At 37.5% G+C, this 25,637-nt stretch overlaps 1 protein-coding gene across 48 annotated transcripts in view; it reads left to right on the forward strand.

Annotated features, from left to right (window-relative positions):
* Positions 1-25,637, forward strand: part of Ptprd (protein tyrosine phosphatase receptor type D) — a 2,293,154-nt gene that overhangs the window by 2,179,435 nt on the left and 88,082 nt on the right. For 31 of the 48 annotated variants that reach the window (XM_052717072.1, XM_052717069.1, XM_052717068.1 and 28 more), the window contains 2 exons: positions 6,101-6,142; positions 6,648-6,745. In XM_052717072.1, coding sequence (XP_052573032.1) covers positions 6,101-6,142; positions 6,648-6,745 — 140 coding nt within the window. The remainder of the gene's footprint in view (positions 1-6,100; positions 6,143-6,647; positions 6,746-25,637) is intronic. The other 17 variants (XM_052717091.1, XM_052717092.1, XM_052717093.1 and 14 more) reach the window with 1 other exon arrangement.

The following is a 25,637-nucleotide window of genomic DNA, read 5'->3' on the forward strand; positions in this document are numbered from 1 at the left end:
ATGAAAGGTTGGTCATTGATTTGATAAACAGATTATCTTCCCCTTGGTTAAACCTACCAAATTTTCTCCAAGCTTTTATCATAAATTGTTGTCAGGAAAATCATAGCACACTATCAAGACACTGTTCAGTGACAGCAAAAATCCTATGCCACTATTAATACTGGCCACAAAAGCTGTACTTACCAAATTTACAGAGTTTCAACAGACATTCAATGTAAGGATTAAACATATATGAAAATAAAAAAGCAAGTGTGAGTTGAATGTTCATTATATAATATTCTAGGGAAAAATGTTTTAGACTTGAAATTTGCTTTATTTTGATATGTTTTTTTCTAACAGATGAGAAATTTTTTTGTGTGTATGTATGTTTTGTTTTGTTTTTTTAAAAAAACTGGGTTTTGAAGCCAAATCTTCCTGCATGTAGAACAAATGTTCTACTACTGAGCCACATTCCCCCAGGTATTTTTTAAAAAAATATTTGTACATATGAACTGAGATATCTTGGGAATGGACCCCAAGTGTAAAGGTTATTTCTATTTCATAGATATGGTATGATTCCATATGTAGATGGAAAGTAGTTTTATATGATATTTTGTTATGCCTGTATTTCTGTTGCTACCATCACATGAGGTTAGATGTGGAGTTTTCCACTTATGCACCAGATCAAGGCTCAAGATATTTTGAATATTGGAAGTAGTAGAGTTACTGTTTCAGTATTCAAAATTCTGAGCCTCTTTTTGATAAGCATTTCTCTATGGAAAATATAGTTATTTGAAGCATGTTCTAAATGACAGGACACTGTAAGACTATTTTAAAAGCAAGATCACTTCCATATTTTTTTTAAAAAAAAATGTTTTGTCAAGTTGCACTGCAGTTTTTAACTTTATACTGTTTTGAGTTTATACTGTTAGTTCATAGTTTCAGAGAATTTGAATGTGTTGACAAAAAGGAACCTGCATTGTGTATATTGCAGATATGAGTCTGAGCACCCTTTGCCTGCCCCAACTCCAGAACCATGCTGAATTCTAAGAGTTCTGAAATCTATTAACTAACATACTGTCTTTAGATCAGGGTGATTTATGATCATTATGTTGCTGTACATCTTGGTATGGATGTCACCATCTGGGTCCAAGCCATCTGACCCTGTCAAAATCCCTCCATTTTAATTCAACAAAAACAAAAGGAAGAGTTTGTTCTTTTCCACAGAGGCCACAATGTAGTTGGCCAGTTGAGACTGCAAGTTCTTACTGTGGGGATTCCTGCCAGATCTAGTGCCAGCAGAGACATGAAACATGAGAGGCAAGAAGGAAATTCAGTTCAGTGCTACTTAGTTTTCTGGGCTAGTTAAAACTTCTGAAGTCTGACACCAGGGCAGTTTATTTTAGTCATATTAAATACAATTCAATTTTGCAAAAAACTTCCTGGTAACAATTTTCTCTATCCCTGTGTACAAGAAAACTTAAGGCATGACTACATGGGAACTCTTTTGCAAAGTACATGTGACCTCTACAATGAAGATGTATTCTATAGCTTAAGGTCCTAGGATCGGGTGTGCTCTTTGACCTAGATAGTGTAGAGGTCACCAGGCTATAAAGTACTATGACATATCCCCTAAGGATGTGTTCTGTTGACTGAGAAACAAAGCTAAAGATGAAGGTCTAGAGAAAGGAGTCTAGGATAAGCATTCTGGAGGATTTTTGTGAGGCCTGGCCCTACAGCTAGAAAGAGGTCAGCAGGTTATTTACAACATCCACTTGCATCCTCCTGGGTGGAAAACAGGTATATCCATCCCTTCTGTTGAAGAGACAAGCCTGTGTGCTTAACAGTCCTGGTTTTCCTAGTGCTTGTCTGTGAGCACAAGGACCTCATGCCTCGACATCTTACCTTTGTCATACACGGGATTTCAAGAAAATGCTGGGTCAACACTGAAAATTATGAAGTTGTTACTTGATAGTAAATCAGGACTTTTAGGTGTGGGGACATCTCCCCCATCAGACCCACATTTCCCCTTAGCACAGAAAGCATCACAGCGGAATAGCTTCCATTCTCAGGCACCACCCACATCTCCATGTCCAGCACTAAGACTGACATGGGACTGACCCTCAGGTTTACTGTTGCTCTTCAGATAATAAAGGTATGCTTTTCTTTCCTGAAAAGAAAAAAAAATAGGTGAACAAAAGTAGTCCTAGAAAACTGTTCCTCACAAAGAAACAATAGTGATGCTTTCTTTGTAAAAGTGGCTACTGTACCACAGTTAATGATCTTTGGTTACTGGCTGTATCATCTTGACTCTCCCAGTCCTTTGACTCTGCTTTGCTCTAGAAAAATCAGTTTCTACTCAGATAGGAATCAGGGTAATGATATCAAACAGCATAGGAGTGTTTTTGCTATTCACTACTTAGGTGAACAGATACAATTCTGAGTCCTATTGTATAAAATAAAAAGCACCAGACTCCATTATCTCCAAGATGTACCTCAGCTTTAAAAAAAAAAAAAGCTATAGTTTTAAAATTTTTATTTCATGCAAGGAAGCCACTGTGATTATTATCACAAATATGTACCATGTTGAAAGTAGTCATCATTTTTTTTTCTCCAACCTGTACAGTAGATTTCATTATAATTACGACCCCATCAGGTTTCATTTTAACATCATATCTGAGAGATGCTGTGGCTTCACTATGAAAACTCTGCTCAGGGTCAGTCTAAACCTTTAAAATGTGTTTGTATTGTGCATTTGTAGCTTTGGATCAATGAGGTCCTGGTCCTGGCACATCCTTAGCAGTTCTTAGCTATACTTCAAGTTCTTTGCTACTAGGAATATCAAAAGGGAATAATGCCTGCTGGTGGGGTGTCACAGGGATATAAGGATATCACTAGCAAAAAAAGTTTATTTTTCTCATAAATTGTGATGTGATTTTTGAGCATAAAAATAACAAATGAAGTCACAAGGCTCCTGCTGTCTTCATCATGAATTCCCATAGGATGAAGGGTTATTGCTAGGGAACTTAAAACATCACTCTGTGGCTCTTACATGCAGAGGTTATGAATTAATTGATCTGATGTGATCATACAAAAAAAAGAAATTTAAAAATACCTCAGAATTAATGTGAAAATATTGTTCTGAATGAATACACACACACACACACATGCACACACACACACACACACACACACACACACACACACACACACACACACTTGTTTTCTGGATTGTGAACAATGGCCAGGCTAACAGACAAAAGCTGAGCAACTACTACAAGTGATATGAACTTAATCTTTTTAGTTTTCTCAGTGTCTAATTTTTCATCAGAATACAGTCATCTGGATTATGCCATATGCATTTTTAGCACTGGGCAATGGACAAGTTTCTTGAAAATTATTTCGAAGTAAACCCTTTGTCTTAGTTAGAATTTCTGTTGCTGTGAGGAGACACCATGCCCACAGCAACTCTTATAAAGAAAAACATTTAATTGGGACTGTCTTACTGTTCAGAGGTTTAGTCCATTAACATCATAGAGGGAAACATTGCTGCTCACAGGCAGGCATGGCTCTGGAAAAGTAGTTGAGGATCATCAGACAGCAGGAAGACAAAGACACTGATCCTGGCTTGGACGTTTGCAACCCCAAAGCCCACCCCCAGTGGCACACTTCCTCCAACAAAGCCACACCTACTCCAACAAGGCCACTTTCTAAGCATTCAAATATGAGTCTATGGGGGGGGGCATTCTTGTTCAAACCACCATTCCCTTGATGACTGTTTTCTGACATGAAATAAAGAGCTTTGGGTTAGAGTAATTTTTTTCTTATGTTTTATGTGACAGCAGACTGATGTTGGCATTCAGCCTTATATAAGCAAGGCAACATCATCATATAGAGTATACACAGTTTTGGCTAGCTAAAGAAAATTTACCTAAACATAAATAGCAAACAACTCATGTAAATAAAAGTTTTCTATTTTCCAAACAATGCTCTCCACATCTCAAAGCAATAATTTTAAAAACCCTTTTATATGAACCACTTCTAAAAGACTCTTGTCTGTTCAGTCTCTATCAGCATAGTGAAATAGTGTTGTGAAGAAGGTAGCCGCCACAGAATTGCCTTACTTTCATACTCTGGTGTTACAGATAAAGACACTGAGATGCTCAATTACAGGTCCCTGTTAAGTAGATGTCGGAAGAGAAGTAATTTCATATTCTGTATTGTGGGCCTACATTTCCTTCTTACTCCATGCAGTTCTCGTAGGTTCACCCCTTTATGTAAAATGGCTATTCTGCCATTTATACTCGTCCTAGAAATTGTGTACATATGATGCATACCGTTAAGTCTTAAGTAACAGTTCTTTAATGCTGTTTACAAAGAGGTAGCTCAGATTTGTTTGGATTTCTCTGTAATGAGCTTCCAAAGTAGTACTTTGAGACCACATGTCAGAAGTAAATATGTGATCACATCTTGTATTGTTTCTTATGGTCTTCTGCTGTTATACTAATACTTTTCCCATCTCCAACTGGCTTTACTTTTGCAGCTTTGAGCAGTAATTCAGTCCCCTACGCCTCCCTGATTGGCTCTGTGTCCTCCCTCTCTAGCCAAACCACCACTCAGTCCATATATGATAATAACTCTCTCCCACGATTCGCTCGAAAAGGTCTAAACATCTTTGTCTCTATTACCTTCTCTGTTAAAGCACTGCAATGATGTCCACATCAGCCCATTTCCATGTCCAGATCAGCCTAACATCTCTTGTGCTTTTGCATTTCCATTCTTTTCTCTGGGGAGTGCCTCATCTGGATGAGCTCACTCTTAATTACTAGATTGTTGTCACCCACCCTTTTGCTCCACAGAATGCAAATTAGTTCAGTTCTACCATTTATATGAAAACTTTCAGAAAGAACTCCAAAATTTTGGTCTGAATATATAATTATATCATCAACAAAGAGGATCGACATCGAATCTACTCATTTCTGTTGGCTCTCTACCAAGATTCGGGCTCCTATAAGTAGACCTTCACAGCCACGAACACAAAGCTGCCATAGATCACAGCACTGTGCTAAGCATAGAATGATTATCCTGAAGAAGCAAATTTATTTTGTTTTGTTTGTTTTTTTTTAACTTAGTTTACCATTACCATTGATAATTTGGCATTCAGAGAAAGGAACTTAGGGGGTGACTTTACATAATGACACCATTTCTAAAGCACTCATATGCAATCCTGTCACGTTGATCTGATGGTCATCCTTCCAGCCTGTTCCCCTCAGGAGTTGCAGTGACAGCAGAGCATCACCAGAGCTTCCAGTTGGAGCTCCCCACTCCTAATTTTCTACTTCAGATGCTTCCCTGGGGGCATGTTAGTTCACTGTCTCAATCCAGCTGGAATTTGTGTCTCTTAATATCCGAGTCAGCAATTCTCTCTCATGGTGCGCTTTTGCAAAATTAATCTCAATGAGACAAGATCAAATCATGTGAACAGAGAGAAAAAAAATCAGAAAAACACAAGAATCATCAAAATTAACAGCAGATTATTTTTAACAAACACTGTGAAATTAGTGTGTCTTCAGCTGGCCGACTGAACTAAGATGTATCAGTCCCCTCTCTGCTTTCTTTTCTTTTCTTCCCTTGTCTTTTCATCTATCATGTGCTTATTTCCCCGAATTCATTTCCCGTCAGGGGCAAAGATGTTTACACCTGAAGTAGCTTGTAGGTTTGCTGGGGGTTGAAGAGCGAGACCTGGGGGCATAATACCACTGTGTTGGGAGTGTGGCCATTTATAAATGGCCAGCAGGCTGCAACCCCGGCCTCTACAATCTGCTACTAGTGGAAACATGTTTGAGTTCAGTTTGGTTTGGTGTCGGTGTGTTGTCAGTAACCATTGTCAATGAGCTGTTGTGCATGTCATTTTCTGTGTCCATATTTGCATGTGAGTGTTGTCACCTGACATGTTTATGAAATACTAAAGTGATCCTCATCTATCATGTTGTATGGTAAACCTGCACAAGCTTGCATTTTATTAGCCCTTTATAAATGTGTATCAGGCTATCCATTTCATTTTTTTAAACAAATCCATTCAATTTTTTTATTTTTATTTACACCATCATTTCCTTTGCAGGTTCAGATGATTCCGGTTACCCTGGTAACCTTCATTTTTCAAGTTAGTTTTCTTTGATTATACATAAGTCACTTTCTGTTTCCTATCAGGCTGCTCCTCCTTCCCTTTCAGGCCTTCTTCACTGTCTGTTCCTTGGTTGACTTTACACCATTTAATTCCACACAATTTCCATTTCACACAGTGCAGGAGAAGGAGTCTGAGATGGCATAACAGTAATTACTCAAAGCAGAAGTTGACATCAGGCCCGACTTTTCAGTTTTTTCCTGCTAGCTAACCTCATTGATTCATAGCTCAGTAACACTTTCTTCTACACTAGGAATGCTAGTTTGGGGAATATGCTTGGTGAATTTTCTACTTAGTTCCAAAATCCTCCCTTTAGAGCATGTCCTGCTTTGAGTAACCAGACTATCTGCCTGCTTCTTCACATGAAACATCTTTACTACTCACATGTTTTCAGGCCATTTCTAACTACAGCATTCACTGTGTTTTGGAACTGTTAGCATCATTTGGTTTGTATTCAAATGTGTTTCCTCTTCATTTTCAATAGGTATGGCTAGCCATCCTCCAATACCTATCTTGGAACTTGCAGACCATATTGAGAGGTTGAAAGCAAATGACAACCTGAAGTTTTCCCAGGAATATGAGGTAATACACTTCATTTATGTGACAGAACTTCCAATGAATGCATGCCTTTATTTTTGTAACAACAGTACATTTTATTGAAATACAACTTCAAATCAGATACAATTTGTATAAATCAATAATTAAATCAATATAATAGCTGCATTTTATATACAATGTTTTATATTTGTTCAATGTAAATTGAGTGATATTTCTTTTCTTTTCTTTTCTTTTCTTTTCTTTGGGGGGGCAGGGATATTAAGTCCATGAAATGTTCTAACTCAGTAAGCTTCTAAGTGTTCCAAATAGGTGCAAACTAATTTATTCCTGATAAGAATCTTCACTGAATGGTGATGGTACGTGCCTTTAATTCCTGCACTTGGCAGGCAGAAACAGGTGGATGTCTGTGAGTTCGAGACTCGCCTGGTCTACAGAGTGAGTTCCGGGACAGCCAGGGATACACACAGAGAAACCCTGTAGTGAAAAAACAAAAACCAAACAAACGAACAAATAAAAAGCATCTTCACGGCAAAACATACTGTATATCGTATCATCAGGAATAGGTAGACTTTTTGTAGTGGTTTATTTACTCTGTGTGCATGTGTTATGTGTGATTGTGCATATGTGGAAGTGTGAGGACAAGTTGCAGTGGTCAGGTCTCCCATTCTGCATGGGATTCTGGGAATTTAGGCTCCTTTCTTGCTGAGCCATCTTACTGGTCCCATAAGTACTAGATTTACAAATAAAATGTTTCCCATGGCCTGAAAACTCTATACTTATTGAATCATCAGCCACTGTGGATAAGAATGCTAGTGCTAAGATTACCAGAAATGTGCCTGTGTCTAAACTAACTGATATCCCAGAGTCCGTAAAGGGTTCTATGTGAGTGTGTGTGTGTGTGTGTGTGTGTGTGTGTGTGTGTGTGTGTGTGTTTATTTGGACACTGTGACTGTAACATTTGTTAAGCAACATGATGCAAAACTAGCCATTTTTAGTATTCCGTAGCAGCAGGGGCTCCCAGTGAAACCTGTTCATGTATCACTATTAAATGAGCATCGTTGTTCTTGTACTTTATGTGTTGCAGCACAAGATTTAAATATGCCACTAAAATCTTCTAATTGCTCCAAATGACAGATTGAGGGCTTCTATCAGGAGAGTTTTACTGATTTGCTTACTGGAAGTCTTAAACATACCTTTCTTTGTCTTTGCTGTATCAGGTTCAAAGGCACTTGTTCAAGATAGTCTTTCTCTATCAGGTCTAATAGTCTGTCCTATCACATGCAGTGAGAAATCTCTAGGTGATCCAGCATTGAGGGGCCAGAGAGATCACAAATCTCAGGCATGCCATACCTGAGAAGCAGGAGGCCCAAGGCAATCTATCTACATAGCCTTCTTAAATTCTCCAAATCCCCCTGTCTTCTTCTTTTTCTCCCTCTCCTTCCTCTTCTCCCTCTCTCTCCTTTGCTTATTTCTGTTTCTTCTTTCTTTTTACTCACTCCCACCCCACTGCCTAGTAGACAGTGATTGAATCCAGGCCCGCAGGCATACTAAAGACTGCTCTCACACTGAGCTATGTACTAGATATTTACTTTTTATTTTGAGACAGGATCTCACTAAGTTTCTTAGGCTATCTTCAAACTTAGGATCATCCTACCCACTTCCTGAGTAGCTAAGACCATAGACTTGGACACTATACCCAGCTTCCTAGTTTTCTGCTGGATAAGCAAGTATCTGAGTTGGTGTCCACTGTTACTCTCCAGTTTGTGTATTCTAACATTTTTGTGCTATTTGATAGAACACAGAGTTGGATTTTTTTTTCTTTCCAATGAACTCAGTCATATTTTCCTTTTTCTTCTTCAAGCATTACGGGAAATTAATACTGGACCAAATCTTGTCTTATTTCCTTAAAGTCCTGATTCTTACTTCTTCGCTATTCTTCCTCTAAAGTTTAGCCCCTCTTGTTAAATGATGCAATAATCTTTAAAACAGCTCTAGTACCTTATTTGGGGCTTGAGGATAAAGATTGAGTTGGAGTAATGAGAAGAAAGAAAATGAAGAGTAAATCCTGGGGCAACAGAAACTCTTAGTTAAGGGTCAGTTTTCACCAACAGTTTTCACTGTTCCCTATTTTTAACATGTAAAGTCATAATTATTTTTCTGTACATCTTCTTCCTGATCCTGCTTTAAGTCTTTATTTGTAATAATGTAATAGGTCACAGAAATTAAAACTATAATCTTTTAGCTGATCAGTAAACCAACACTTTACCCTCCACCAGGAGAACTTCAAACCTCTCCAGCAAATTTACTTGTATCCATTGAATAAAATAGCTGGCCTCACTTAACTGTAGAAATTCTCAAGAAATGTTCCATGCAAAGCTAATCTAATGATCATTTAGATCAGAAGCACTCCTTAAAAGTAGCTATGAGCTGCATGCTGGCATTACTGCCATTAACAACTCTCCAAGTCTCCTCAGCCATTGTCATGATAGCCTTCACAGTGTCTTTACCATTCATCAGGAAGATGATCTGTGATTAAAGCTCCCTGGGCATGAATTGACTGGACTGTATCTTAACAGCCATGAAGGAGATATTTAAGTGTTCTACTCATCTGTGATAATAAGAGGAAAGCCTTTATATAATAATATCAGTGCAACAATTTGGGAAACTACTTTCTTATTTACTACCATATAAATTTGAATGTATTTAAACTGATTTTCAGTAAAGAAAAATAAAAGGAAAAACATTGCTTTCAAACACCTCATTATTTTGGCTTAATGACTATGGATTAATGTTTATTGAAACTAAGCTGACAAAAGCAAAAATTTGTCACCCTAATTAGAAACAAACAAAGGTTAAAGACATGAAATTTGTTTGCAATGGCCCTGAGATCAGAATAGGGGGACACAAGTCAAATTGCACATCAGGTCCCATCATTGGAATCAATGATAGATGAAAATGTAGCCTGGAAAATGAGTTTAACCTCATATCTTAAAGTCATTCTAAATGCTTTAAGTTTTCATACAAGAAGAAAAGGTCACTGAAATAAGAGTAATCTCAGTTTGAATATAGTATCTATCCTGCACAGAATAAAGTCCACTCTCAAAATCAACATATTAAGCTTACAAACATATAGAACTCAAAATAAGTGCAGGTTTTGCAAAAACAGAATGGCATTATTTGAAATTCTAGTCTATTTTAAATTAAGATCCCTAGAAGTTAGCATAGTAGAACATGTCAATAATCATAGCACATGGGAGGTATATAATTATCCATACGTTTATGTCTAACCTGGGCTATAAATACTGAGTCTCTACCTTTAAAAGATAAAATGGTATTTTTTACTGGACTTCATCTTAGATAAAGTGTCTCAATTGGTAAATCATTGTAGCCATGGTTCTCTATTTTAAAAATAGCATTTAAGAGAACTTAATGAAGGTTCTATGAAGATTTCCTTTTGTTTAGGATTATGTAAGATAGAACATGATTTCCCATTCTTCACCACTTCTTAAGATGGCAAATAGACACTAGTATATTTGAGATTCAATTGGCAGACATCATCAGTCATTATTAGCAATACATAGACATAAGTATATATGCACAAATACAGTTTAGACTAGATGCACTGTTGATGTCTTAGTTACTTTTCTATTGCTGTGAAGAGACACCAGAAGCAAAGATGCTTATGGAGTTTATTGGAGCTTACAGTTTTGGAGGATATGTCCATGACCAATATGGTGGGCAATATTACATCAGGCAAGCAAGCATGGCACTGGAGCAGTAGCTGAAAGCTTACATCAACTGAGAGTTTACATTTTGAGACACAGCCATGAGGGAGAGAAAAACTGGAAATGATGTGGGCTTTTGAAACCTCAAAGCCCATACCCAGTGACACACCTCCTCCAACAAAGCCACACCTCCCAATCCTTCCCAGTTTCCCCAATTTATAATCAAGTATTTGAGCCTGTAAGTGCCATTATCATTAAAACCAACATAGTTGGTAACTGTGGCTATAGAACTACTTCAGAAAAACACAAGAGCTATTGGTGTATCAGAGAAGCAGAGGCTTGAAGTCCAAGGATGCTTCAAAGACTGACAACCAAAGCTAGAAGCCTACTGCGTTTTCCTGAATTCTTCACTAAAACTGTCTTTGTGCTTCTCTCACCTGGCTGCATTCTTTCTGCCTTGCTGTGTTGAACATGAGAGAGAATATACCTTTTAAAGGTATACTTCTAAGATTGTCAAGACAATTGTATATGTCTAGAAATAAGAAGTGCACTAAATGAACTAATCTTAAGAACTAATGAAAATTTGTCAGATCAAGATGGAAAACTGAGTAAATAGAGATGAGGAAGTGGTATGAGGGAACTTGGATGAAAAATGCTGAGGATTTTGCCAAGGGCAAAGTCAAAGGCACATAGGAAAAGTATGTTCTCATGATCACATGAGTAGCACTGACATCACCTGGGAATATTAGAGATTCAGAGTTTTCATTACTGTCCCAAATCTGCTGAATCAGAATCTGCTGTTTAACAAGATACTGTGCTATCTTTGCAAGAAAGTGTATGTAGAGAAATAGCATTGAGTCAACTTGTGATGGTATAGACTGTTCATCGTAGAGAATTGGGTAAGATGAAATTGGACCAGTGTGGAAGGCCCAGAGTTGTCATGAGCTTCTAGTCTCAGACAATGGAGAGACCTAAGTGTTTTGATGGTAAAAAGGACATGCAATTTAATACAGACAGATTTGCATTTTGATTTGAATACTTTGTCCAGTTGTAGCCTTGCACAGAGGCATACCATAATAAATCCCTCATCTGTAAATTGTATGGAAGGAGAATTAGGGAATGCATACCTGTAAGTATGTAAATGGCAATTTAAAAACCAGAAGCTTCCAATAAAGGAAACCAGTGAAAGCTGGTAATTATATCCATTACTTTAAAAGCATTAAGTATATATCAAAAAGTTTAAAGTGCATATTAAGGTCTTACATACCTATTCTGAAGAAATTCATTCTCTCATTAAACAGGTATACCAATGAAATCTTGTTTTACAGTAAAGTCAATCTGATGTTTAAAATTCTAAGGATTTTATCAGAACATATTTTCGAAGTAATTTCTTAATAAACTTAATCTTTAATGTATATAATGCACACAAATATAGAGAGCCTGTGGTGAAGATGAACAATTGGGGAATCATATAAAGCAATGCTAGTTTAGGAATAGATAAGTTTGAACTCAAAATTGTACACTTTTCTGCCTTCTCAAAATTGTACACTTTTCTGCCTTCTATGAATTGCCACAAGTGCCCTATTAACATAAAGACTGGCAGGAGTAACTTTCTCTCTTAACTGTGCCCCCTTTTTTCCTGCAAAATCAACTCAGTAAGATACTCATATAGACAGATTTGCTCCATGCCATGAGTCAGGGCTCCCAGCATGCAAGTATTCATGGGATCATGGCCAAGGTGCTTTGGGAAGATATAAATAAAATCTGACTTCTGATTTAGTTCTCAACATTCAGTTTCTCAGTTTCTCCAACTTATAAATCCTCATTCAAATATATTCTAGTTTTTATAAACTCTGTGGTCTGAATTGAGGAATTAACCTGCCTTGAAACACAGTGAACAACAAAATCCCTTCACAATTCCTGACAGTTTGCCTACAAATTCTTTAAAATGATTTTTGAATATTATTTGAAAATTTCATACATTTATTTAATGTATTTTGCTCAAATCCACTCCCTAATCCTTCCTTATGCCTCCTACCAGAATTGAGTCACTATATCACTTTTCAGTTTTCATATATATTTTTATTAGCCCACTGAGTCAAATTAGTACTTTCAGCATGGGTATGGTTGCAGTGTCATCCACTAGAGCCTGAGCAACCAACCAGGATCTATATTCAGAAGCTGTGGGTGTGACTTCATTTGCCACCACACCCCACACACTGGAATTTTGACTGGCTTGTTTTGTGCAGGTCGTATGCATGCTGTGGGTTCATATGTGTAACAGCCCTGACATGTTCAGAACACACTGTTTCACAATAGTCTTCCACAACAGATACTCACATTGGTCCACTGATAGCATGAATGTTATGGGGGTAACCAACCAGTTTCTGATTAAATTTAAATCCCCTCTAGACATTCTCCATCCTGTTCTTTTGGCCACACAGAAGTGGTCAAAAATCTACTTTCAGATTTGTTAATGCTAGCTCTTTCTATTTGTAGTACTATCTTAATAATCTATATTAAAACAACTCTCCACAATCCTTTTATTGTAATTAGAATGTGACAAGAAACTGGTTCTCAGAAGTCCTCACTAGAGTGCAACTTTGGCTTTTTTGTTCCTGACATAAAGTCCAAACCCAAGTTTTGTTACTGTCTAAAAAGATGAATATCTGTGATCATAGCATTTGTGTCCCCCCACTGAAGATTTCTTGCAGTTCTCATGGCAGTGATCTTCCATCCCCTTTGTGCCAATAATAATGAGGCTCTTCTAAAAAACTTTCCAGATATAAAAGTCTTGATCTTCTGATTCTATAACGCCATGTATATTATACCATTATTTAATAAACTCTGCATAATGTAGTGAAGGAGGTAAAAAGAATAAGATTGATGTTTCCTTGATGAGTATTGAAATACATGAAGATATTTCTGAGATATGTAGAGACATTAAACATTGTTTAGACCAAATTTTTAAGTGTATAGAGACCTCATAACATGAGCTTGAGGAAGAAAATTTGCCCAAGATCCTATGCCTACTGTATGGTAGAACCAAGAGCTGATGGGATGTTCTTATTGACTCCATTTGAACTATCTCCTCTTGAGAACTAAATCTTTTTCTGTTTGTTTTTTGTTATGTCCTGATTATAGAGCCTAGGAAAGATAATCTTCTACTAGATAAAAATATTTCTGCTGAAACCCTGTGCAGATGCTAAAGTTACCACTTGCCTTGTATAACTATCCATCAGAATAGTTGGTGGTTTTCCCAAGACGTGTTGATGGTATATTTCTTTTCTCTAGAGATACTTTGTCTAGCCTCAATGGTAAATATTATATTTCTCCAGAGAAGAGACAAACATTGTCTGTCATCAAAGCAGTGACCACAAAAGAAAACATTTTCATTTTTCCTAGAACAAAGTTCTTGGTATATTTGATGATGCCACAGTATATTCACAGAAACAAATGTATCCTCAATAAACCACAGCTATTTGTACATGTGCACGTGTGTGTGTGTGTGTGTGTGTGTGTGTGTGTGTGTGTGTGTGTGTGTGTGTATGTGCTACTTTTGAATCTGTTGGATTTTTCTAGGGGGTAACACTTCTCTTTTCCTGAAGAAATAAAGCAGTAGATGACACAAATCTGTTTTTAACTTTTTTACAACATAGAAAATTGAAACATAGGCAATAAGAGTTAGTTGTTGCTGTTGCTTTTTTTATTTTTGAACAAATTGTGGTCTGTTTGTAGTAGAATGAAAAATGAATAATTTTATGAACTAAAAATGAGCACTAATTTTTAACTCATTGGTATTAATAATTCAAATTGAGGAAGATGAACATCTAAATTTTCTAGTCAATGTGAGATTCTCCTAAAACTGAAGGATTGTGAGACAGGTTCATTTCCTACTGACACAGAATATAATAAGTCTACCTCTCAAATTGGGCCTTGATCCCTCTCCCTGCCACTTAGAGTATTCTATTTATTGAGCCAATGGTAGAAATAATACGGAAGAGTGGTCAAATACACAGGCCTTAGAGTCAGATTATCACAATTTGGACCTTGGCTTAGGTAGCATGAAAATAAGCTTGTACAAAAACGATGCCCATTGGGGTTGCTGATAGAAATGCTCAGTCATCTTTATAAAGATAAAAATGAAACATTTACATGTTTCATTACATGTAAATAGGCTCAACATTAAGATACCACATAGTTCATAGACCACTGAGAAAGAAGTATTAATTAAATAAGTATAATCTTGTCACCAGATATAAGATACCAGTCAATCAGAAATGTAACAATATTGGAAAGAAGTCTGTGTCTTTAGGTCAGTAAAACTCTGGCCTCTTTCTGTTGCTGGCCAAACCCCTAGGGCTTTGCTGAATCAAGTAAAACATAATATAATAAGGAAGGAAGAAAGAAAACTCTGTAGCTGAAGCCAGCACCATTACCCACTATTGTTTGCTTTCCTCAGCCCAGTATCATACTGTGTTTCAGACCCTCCTGGTCAGGTGTCAAGGCATCTCAGCATGTTATTGGCCACATGATGACAAGCCTGCCGTTGGGCATACAGCAGATGATTAGCCAAAGTGTACTCCTGGATCAATTTTGAAATAAACTTACAATCCAAAAAAAAAAAAAAAAAAAAAAAACCCTCATTCTTGTGATCAAAATTGCTATTACCAACAACAGGAGCACCCAGAACAAAGACTGTCTTCTGTAAAAAGAACTGCTTTCCCAATCAACATCTCTACCTGATCTATCAGCAGCACAGCTTTATTTTCAGACCCTTTTCTCTCAGAAAATAGACTTGTTATTATCTTTAGACCACACAGGAGTGAATACATTTTAATGCAGCCCCTTTAGGTTGAACTCAAAAGTGCCTACTGATTAAACTCCCAGTGTGGCCTTTACAAGGAAGATGGACCTGACAGTTGGCAATCTGAGAAGATGCTTTCTTTGGTCCATAGTTAAGAAACAACCTCAACAACTAAGATGTAAAGGAACAGAGACTCCCTTCCCAGTTGGCCGCCATTCTATAGCTTGTAAACAAGTGTAGCAGGACACAAAGACACAGCAGCTCATTTTAGAAGCGCTGCCCGGAATCAGAGTGCTGATCTGGGCCGAGCCTTTCATTCTTGCTGAACCCATGCAGATATTAAGAACTCAAAATGCAGCCAAATTACCAAGCTTCAGAGCTCTATTCTATTTAAGCTTTCCAAGTTGTTATTCCTAAACTCACTTAAAAAAATTCATTGTTTTCTTAGCAACATCAAACTATGTGTCTTCCAAGCCTGTGCAGTGTAGTATTTACTTCTGTGAACCCTGCTCACCCCAGGGAAACCTCACATCACATAGGTGTAGTTGTCAGGTTTGCAGACCTTGCTTTCATTTGAGTTCCCTTTTGCTGATGGGCTTTGGGCACTGCTGGACATGGTCTGGAGTGGCTTCCCACTTGCCTTCATGTGGAGCCCAAGGCTCTTAGGAAATAATTAATCCTAACATGTCTGTAGTTCCCAGAGAAGCTTTAACTTCAAGAGAGCTACAGCAAGAATTTGCAGAGATACCATTTTTAAGTTTTAGTGTGGTTTTGAAATGAAATCGGTATTTTATAGACAGAGTATAAGTAAAGACTGGGAGAAGCAAGAGACCAAGCAGCTACAGGAGAGGGCACTGGAGTCCCAAACCTAGGCATGTTTGCAGTCATCCAGTTATGAGCTTGTATTGTTTAAACCCAGAACAGATGATTTCACTTTGCCTTGGTTTCCTCTTATTTGAGAAGAGTTGTTGCTTGTCCTCATTAGGATGTAATGAAGACAAACTGTGATTGGACCTGGCCTCTCTCTCTCTGTTCTCAGGGCAGAAGTGGTCCTTGATACTGTGCTGCTTGATAAGATACAGGTAGAGAAGCTGGTTCAGCACACTTGGCCAACATGTCAGTTACTTAATAACACTGATTTTACCCTCACAAGTTATTTTGCTTTTCATCATATTTCCCTTTAGTTCTTCCAAAAGAGAGCTCCATGGAATCAATTAGGCAAAGGGAACGGGTAAAGGAGGATAGAGAATAACAAATATGTTCTCAGAGTTCTTTGCCTATTTAATGTCTCCTTTCCAAAAAGGAAATCTATGTTTTGAAAATCCACAACAATCTAGAAAAATTCATGTTTACTGATTTGTCAAAAACTATTCTGGTGTCTTTGCTATTGTCTGTGCCCCTAGACAATAATCCCAGATCTCAATTGTTTTAAATAAGGAGGCTGTTTGAATAGCCTCTGTTATTTGACAGACGTTTACTTCAGAACAAAAAGGGCCAAGAAATAAACTTAGTCCTAGGTGAATCCGTAATCGCCTAAGAAAACATGAAAATTGATAACTATAAAGGGTTAGTGGGAGTGAGACAGGAGTGAAGAGAGGCTTTCCTGAGAGGATGATTGCTACAATTCTAAGACTCTAGGTCAAGAGAGATGTGCATGCAGAGGCATGGAGATGGGGCAAAGAAAGACTTCCCTGGGGACTCTGGCCTCTGTGTGACATGGCTGCAAGTGCCATAGAATAGTCATGTTGCTGTGAGGTACAATAGCCAGTAACGTCCACAGAGGATGTCACCATACAAGGGTACCCAGTCAGCACTGAGTATCCCCAAAGTATTTTCAAGTCATGGAAACTACTTCCCACTCCTGAGCATAAAACATGCCGCAAAAACAACTGAAGGACCCAGTCGATGTATCTGTGTTTCTATTTCGCCAGAGAACACCTTTGTGGGAAAATTTTGGTAATGCTACAATGAGAAGTTGGAGTGAAGATGCTGAGAATGTGTTATCCAAATCACAAGGGTTCCATTGCTTACCTGTGTATTTACTTTTAAATTTAAAAGTGGTAGTGGGAGGATTCTTTGCCATGGTTTTGTGTAGCTGAAATTTTTCTGTATCCTGCCCAGCAGCACAGGCAGGACAAATCTCTCCCACTTGCGTCTCCCAAGTAAACACACAGAGGCTTATATTAATTATAACTGCTTGGCCATTTGCTCAGGCTTATTACTGACTAGCTCTTACACTTAAATTAACCCATAATTCTTACCTGTATTTAGCCATGTGGCTTGGTACCTTTTTTCAGTCTGCCTTCACATCTTGCTTCCTCTGTGTCTGTCTGGCGACTCCTGACTCAGCCTTCCTCTTCCCAGAATTCTCCTTGTCTGCTTATCCCACCTATGCTTCCTGTCTGACTACTTGTCAGTCACCATTTTATTGATCAACCAATCAGAGCAACATGCATTCACAGCATACAGAAGGACATTCCACAGCAGTTTTGTTATGTTTAGCTAAGGCTAAACTGTGGTTGAGCATAGTATCATGTTTGGGGAATATATAGAAAATTAAAGACAGGCATCTGAGCTTTGAGACTTTGCAAGAATTTGTAGATTTGACTTTGTGTTATTTTTATAATCATCACAAAAGCAGCAGTTGAAGCATTTGACGTTAACTAAAAAGTTCATACATGCAACACAATCAAAACTTAACTATTTCTCACTTGCTCAGTGTTAAATCAGGCATTCATCAGACCAGGCTCCAGCTAGGGCTTATGCATCCCCTTGATACTTAATTCATTCTTCCTCCCCTTACTCCCTCTTTCTTTCTGTTCTTGCCAACTTAAGAGTAATTTTCATATTATTTTCTTTATTTTAAACTATATAAGATTAATATAATAATAATATCTAGCCTCTCTACAGAGCTCCACAAGGTAGTTAGTACTCACATGACTAACCATCTTGAAAATACATTGTCCATAACAACTCCTTCAATTCATTGAGGAAAGTTCTATTAGTATACCATGTTACAAAAGAAGATACTGAACACAGGGAACTGAAGTAACTTGCCCATAGTCACATCACTGTTACTAGGTCAAGCTAGAAAGTAAACCACAAACCACCAGGTCTGGTGTCTGGATCACCTTGTGACCATAACAATCCATTGCCTCTGCTGGTTCATTAAAGAAAAACTCATTCTTCCCATTTCTTCACCATAGTTTAATGTGAGACCACTTTCCTGAGGGTGGTCTCATGGCCAGAGATTAAATTCTTTTGAACAGAAGGTTTTTTTTTTCTTAATGAGCCTTTATTGCCACTCTAACAAGTTCAAGGCCAGCCTAGGTTGTGGAGACTCTGCCTCAGAAGTCAGCCCCCTCCCCGAGAAAATTAAATTAAAAAATAAGCAATACCAGCAAAACCCACTACACACCATCCAAATTCAACAACTTTTCTTGTAGCCACATGTAATAACTGTGAGTGTCACTGCCCAGCAGGAAAGCAGAGGAAGAAAAATTGCTTAAGGGACTAGATGATACAGAGACACAGTCTTGACTCTCAGATGGGGTGGGTAGCATTTACTTGTTTCTCATCTTGACATTTCAATAGTTGACTGAATCAACTGGCCTGTGAATCCTAAAGATAAAAATATTTACCTGTCAACAACCTCCTTTCCACAAATGACAAATCATAACCCAGCATCATTTCCCTAAGACCTAGGATCAAAAGACATTTTGTTCACTATAATAAATAAAGTCACAGAAGACCACTAAAATATTATATGACTATTCCTCTTAAGATTTTAAAAATATTTGTCTATTCAGAATTCCCCTTTGGGTTTCAGTAACTTAACTTCATACAAGAACCTCCCAGTGGTTTAAAAGATTGATACAAATTCTGGCATATTTTGACGGTAGAACATACTAACTGTTTTTGCACATTTCTTTCTTAAGGCTTTGTAGTAGTAGTTTCGTGTGCTGTGACTCCATCCAGCTTTTGTGTCCATGAAAGCATGTCAAATAGCACACAAGGAGCTAAAGAAAGGACAAAAGCCCCAGTAGCAGGCGATTCGACTGGGAGGCCTTTCGGTCTACCTCCCCTCACCCTGTATTTGGTTTACATGATTATTACAAAAGAAGATATAAGTGGATGTTACAGAGATCAGCTTGCCCTTTTGGTTTCCCATTGTGGACTGCCCTTCCCTCGCAGGCTGTCTGTTCAGTGTTGTCTCCACCCAGAGAGCAGAAATGCCGCAGTGACTGAGGAAGTGTAATTAGTCTAGTTAATGAGCGGTGACACGCTGCCTCCCTTTGAATTCAGAGAAGCTAGGGTGCTGTCTCTGGGAGAGTGGGAATTGCACCCCCTCTCCAAGTAATTAATTGATGTCCTTGTCATCAGGAGAATAAAAAATTCAGCCTAATTGTTGGTAATGGTGGATGTTACCGTGCAAGGGGGCATTGATTTCCTTGTGTCTTTCTTTTCTGTTTTTGCAATATTGATCCTGTCACAGCTCAGAAGTTCTCCTATTATCTTAAAAATAAATAAAGGAATAGATCCTGCAGACCTAGAGGCTGTAATTCAGGGGCACATAGATTCTGCTGTTGAGCTGTAGTTGAGGATCCTAGGATTTTAATCTAGTCTGCTTCTGTCACTTTGCTGGAAGGATGACATTTCAGCTGCTTTTAGTGATGTTGCTGAGGTAATTCAGGGACTTTCATATATTGTATTATATGATAGATGATGTTTTCTTAGTGTGCTCCCTGGCTAAAAGGAAGAAAATATTTCTGGCAAAAATACAATATATTATAGTAGATCTTAAAGTCATACTAACTTATTTTGCCTTCTGTACGAGAATTCAGATTGTAAACTGAATGGGAAATTGTGTTTCATCAAAAAATTCATATAGAAGAAGTGATTATTAATTTTTTAACTATTTATTAAATATATTTTATTTTTACAAATATGCACACCACATGCATGCAAGTGTCCACAGAGGTGAGAAGAGGAGATTAGATATCCTGCAATAGGTGGCTATGTGCCACACTGGAGGTCCTGGAAACTGAACCTGGATTTTCTAAAAGAGCAACAAGTGCTCTTAACTACTGATGGATTTGCAGAGCCCCAAAGTGAGTGATTTTTATTAGTAGGAAGGAACACAAGTCAAGGTAGTTGTAAGCCAAAAAAAAAAAAAAAAAAAAAAAAAAAAAAAAAAAAAAAAAAAAAGGAACGAAAGAAGACAAAAGAATTTATGTGATATATTTTATATACTCCTGTTTTGTGTTTGGTTTTGTTTTGAGACAAGGTATCACTGTGTACCCCAAGCTGCCCTTGAGCTAATGGCTTTGCGAGCTATTGGACAGAGAAGTAATCTCTTGCTCAGTTCACTATTAGCTTTCACAGACCAGTAGCTTCAGTATTTTTCTCCAGTTTTGTCATTAAAATATTTGGATGAAAAGAACACTTTGTTTTCCTAAGACTTCATCTGTCCTTGGTATCATTTGCTCTTGAAAGAGTTATAGCCTTTTGTGTTTGATCTATAATTATTGCCACAGCAACTAACTAGCTACAATGCCACACAGCAAGCACTAGAATTGTTGTTAGAAATAGACCAACACTGTGAAGTAAAGCTGCTCATTTTTTTTTCACATATCACCCAGAACAAGAAAGACCAATTTGAAAATTATTAGGTAGTTTTTAAATAATCCTAAGAACGTTATTACCTGCCTTGCTAGAGGCCTTTGTACTTTACGAGTTTAACATCTAGCTGCTCTCCTATACCTCAGATCATCTGGCTTCTTTATATGTGCCGGAACTTTGCTAGACTCTAGAGTAGAAGGTGAATAATGTACACAATCATGGCCCTTGAATTCAGCATCCAGTGGTCCCTTCAGTTTTTTGTTTCTGTTTTTGTTTTGTTTTGTTTTGATTTCAGAAGAAACTTTAGTTCTGCCACAATTTTGTTAGGTTTCAAATACAATGTAGCTGTGAGCTTGACTTTGCTGTAATTAGACTTGGAATTTGTTTATTGTATTTCTTATATTCACTGGTGAGGGATGGTAGGGTTTTTTTCCCCGGCATTCAGGAAGCTCGGAGGTTTAGTGCAGTTAGAGCAGGAGCAAAGGTCTCAAAGCTGTTCTTCAATGTCTGTATTTGCTCATTCCATGGACAGAAAACTAAGTACTTCAGACTCCTATGCTTTTGGAGCCGTCTCAGAGAAATTCATTTTCCCCCTCATGTTCTGTTACTGGAGTGTATGTAAAATGAGATTAGGGAACAGCATTTGTTCTTTATTATGTTTCCCTGGCAGAACTGCTTAATGTTTCTGGAGGCTGTGGGAGCGGTTAAGAAGCACGGCATTGTAGGCTACAATTTCAACCCAATCCCCCCGCTGGATAAAGTGCAGGGCTACAGAGAGAAGTGTGGGTACCGCCACAGTATCATATAGATCTTTTATGTTCTGCTCGCTCTCTAAATCACTGGTTAAGGTGCTCTGCTTGGCTTTAATGTCTGTCTTGGAAAAGGAGGATTTGTCTTTCAGAGCATACCATTTATGTTCATTTCTTTGCCCACATTGCTGTTTTGAAGAATGGTTAGCCTCCTTGTATTTTGTTTGCTATCCTGTTGTATTTTCAAAATGCATCTTCCACTTAGAGTTCGTCATATTCAGCACAATAAAAGCAGACTATCTCCTCTCTAAAGTATCTCTTTAAAAGCAACATATGTTTGAACTAAAGTCAGATATTTTCCAGAGTGAAGTTCTCATTTGCTTTTAATTACTTATATGCTAATAGTAATTTTTATTTTGTGAAAGGAATTCATTTTTTAATAACATTAAGAATGATTAAACATTATATATGTATATATTTCTTAGGAAGTTTATGTTTCTTCAGATATGTCCAACATTGGATCTAAAAAGAAGTATTTTCAATCTTTTAGCATATTGTAGGCCTTGTTCAGTTTGCACAAATTTGAGGCAAGTTTAGCCAATGAATCACTTTTAGTAGTATTAATAATTGATGTTGGAAAACTGATAGCTGTTCGAATGGGTTGGGACATGTTCTGAAGCCTCTTCTACTCCTTCCCTGTCAGGCTTATAATATTTAACTACATTTTATGATTTAACGAATGAAAGTCACATACGTTTATGGGTATTTTATTGTTAGCTACACTAGGGTAGCTATTTCATAGATGGCAGAGATATATGGTGGTCTATATTTCTATGCAGGCCCTTATCATGGAATTAAAGGAATAAAGATTAGTCAGGTGAAAGCTTTGTAGTGGCACACACCAGTACCCTGGAACCAAGCACAGGACCCTCATCATTTTGAAGTCAACAAGGACTACATGGAGAATTCCAGGCCAGTGTGGACTATAGTGTGAGGCACTTCCTTACACACACACCCACAAAGAATAAGTTATAATGATAAAATTAAACAGTTTTGAGAAAAGAATACCAGACTATGTTTAGCTAATTGCCACAGGGATATACTATAATGTTAGATGTTAGACACATGAGCAAATGCTTGAGAATCTTCTCAACTCAAGAGTGGACTGGGAATGTGGGACTGATGTGAACCCTTTAAGAAAGGAAAGATTTACAAAAGCAGAAATGATTAGAAAATTCTGTCAGGCAAGGAGTATTCCAGCATGAAGTCAGAACTGAGAACTCCCAACAGGGAGAGTGAAAAACAACCACGGGTTGAAATTCAGGATTATTTATCATGCCTGATTATAACTATCACACTTAATAGTGAGTGGGATGCACCATGAAGGGCACAGCATGGCAATCCCTGACTTGAAAGGACTTTAACTGAGTATAAGTAGTGTGATGCTATCAAACACGAATGAAGAATTTGGCCAGCCGTCTCAGAGACACCCGCTTCTGTGGTTACATTTTTTTCATCTGGGTTTAAATTTCAGGTGTTTCTTCTTTGCACACATAAATGCCACGGTTGTGGGCTTTTGTTTGTTTAATGTGCACTGCACTCTCTTGGTGAAAACCTGCTTCACTGGCAACTTACATTTTGAGCATGTAGACAGCTCTCCCACAATAGTGTACAGAAACCCCATATAGGACTACAATACAGGATTATAACTGCCATAATTTCTTTGTATTTGGATTCATTAAACTATGGTTATATGAAGCAACCCAGTTCTTTGTTAATGATAGATTTATTGGAGGCAAGCTTTCAGCAGGCTTGTACCAGAAATCCTTTTAAAGTGCTATCCATTAAACCATTAAACTGGTCATTAAAGCGGTTAGTGCAGACTGTTACTCGTGAGTTATTGGTCTCACCGTTCTCAGTGGTCTCTGCCAATACCATTCTATTCTGTGCTCCATTATTCCTCTTCAGTTCCAAGGAGAGAGCGTACATCAGCTTCTGTCCTTTGCTCGGAATTTCTAGTGTGTATGAGAGGCAAAAAACAAGGGGGATGCTCTGTTGTGTGGGTAGAAATGTGTCTTTTTGTTCCTAATTATATAAGGTAAAGATTGTACTTAAGATCTTGTGCTTGCTTTTTTTTTTCATTTGATTTAGAGAAAAAGATACTTTACTAAAAATCTCACCACGTGGAAACTTGTAGTTTTGTCTTTCATTACCACAGAATTTTTGGAAATGAAGTGACCATGGTATGAGTGTATCATTAGACCAAACTGGCGGAGACATCTGGAGTTAATCTATTTTCCTTACTGTCCACAGTTTTGAAATAAGAAGTTAAGATTTATGATAGCAAATTTATAATTTGTGCATATGTTAGAGGGTCATGATTAAGAAGACTTCAAACTTCAAAGCCAAAACTCCCAGTGTGACTCATGGAAAGTGGCATCATGGTCCAAGCCTACATTCCATTATCAATAATAGGAAGCAGTGTCTTTTTCTTTATTTTATGAATTAAGAAAGATTCAGGTATAATGACGAAAGTAGATAGACTCACTAGTCCTCATCCTCAAACTAAGAGTTTAAACCTCTTTTATGAGTTTGGAAGGGTTGAGCTAGTTCTGTGCTGGCTTTTCAGGACTCCTTCTTGATGGTTAATCCACCCAGTGTGTTTCCTTCCTAGACCACAAAGTCCAGGTGATAAACCTGCTACGGACTGTAAAAAAATACTATCCCAAGTATTGAATTCTAAAATCTGTTGCCTCTGTATCTAATGAGACCAAGGAAATCAAATGTGTAGTTTTTGGAAAGTGTCCTAAAACTCACCTTTCTTCTCATTTTGGACAGCAGTAGGATGCTTCCAAATTAGAAACTAAAGAATTCAGGTGTAACTTAAGGAAATGATTAAAATATGAATGCCCTCACCCCAGTGATGAGTACTGTTGTCATTGGCAGGTATCTAGTGGAGTGTGTATGTATGTATGTATGTATGTATGTATGTATGTATGTATATATATATATGTGTGTGTCTGTATATATATATGTATATGTATATATAGCATGAATATGCATGTATACATTTTAACCATAGTTATCTTTTGACCCTCTAGTGGCAGTATATATCAATATCAGTAGAAAAATAGCAGCTTCATTGGCTATCTACTTATTACACTAATTTACCAGCCTCCTATTATATTAAGGTTATCCAGAATTTCTTTTCATAAATAGAAATTATTCTTCAGTGGATCTACTATCCAGTTGTCTGGGGCAATGACTTGTTTTTCACTTTCAAAATTGTACGTAGAATGTAGTATGTCCTGGTATATCTATAGTACAGTTTTTGGAAATCTTTGTGTGTGTGCCTGGCTCAGAGTTTGAAGAAGATACACAGTAGGAAAGGTATCTGTCAGATAGTGAAAGGAATTAACTCTAAGCCAGATCTTCAGATGAAGAAACAGCATTGCTGAGGTCATATTCCTCCACAACTTGATTCTTGGTTTTGTAAACATAAGAATTGGATTCTGGGAACATTTCCTTTCACAATTGTAACTGTGATCCCATAGCTACCCAGATGCTCATGGTCATCTTCCTCCTGACTTTCCATCTTCTATGTGTCTTATGATTTCCATATTTCTTTTTAATTCTTTAGCATCCGTTTAGACATGTTGATGCATGCAATTTTTAAGAGACATGATATGCATGTTCTCACAAGTACTTCATGTTTGAAAATGTGTAATTGAATTGCTTGAACACTTGAGCAGTAGAACAAGCCTGTGCTTCCATTTCCATTGCACTAAGAAAAAGATATGATGACATAATTATACCTATTCTTCCAATGAAGATTATGAATACTAGAAAATACTACATTAGGTACAAAAGAAAAGATCATGACTAGAATGAATTATCAAGGTATAAAATCAGAAGATTAACCCTGGTCTTTGTTCCACAGATGGGCCTACATCCAGACAGCTTATTCACTACCATGTTCCTTCTACCCTCTACCCTTCCCCAAAAGAATAAAA

The sequence above is a fragment of the Peromyscus californicus genome, unplaced genomic scaffold (genome assembly GCF_007827085.1).
Source record: "Peromyscus californicus insignis strain IS unplaced genomic scaffold, ASM782708v3 Scaffold_5__1_contigs__length_169319896, whole genome shotgun sequence".
Taxonomy (NCBI): domain Eukaryota; kingdom Metazoa; phylum Chordata; class Mammalia; order Rodentia; family Cricetidae; genus Peromyscus; species Peromyscus californicus.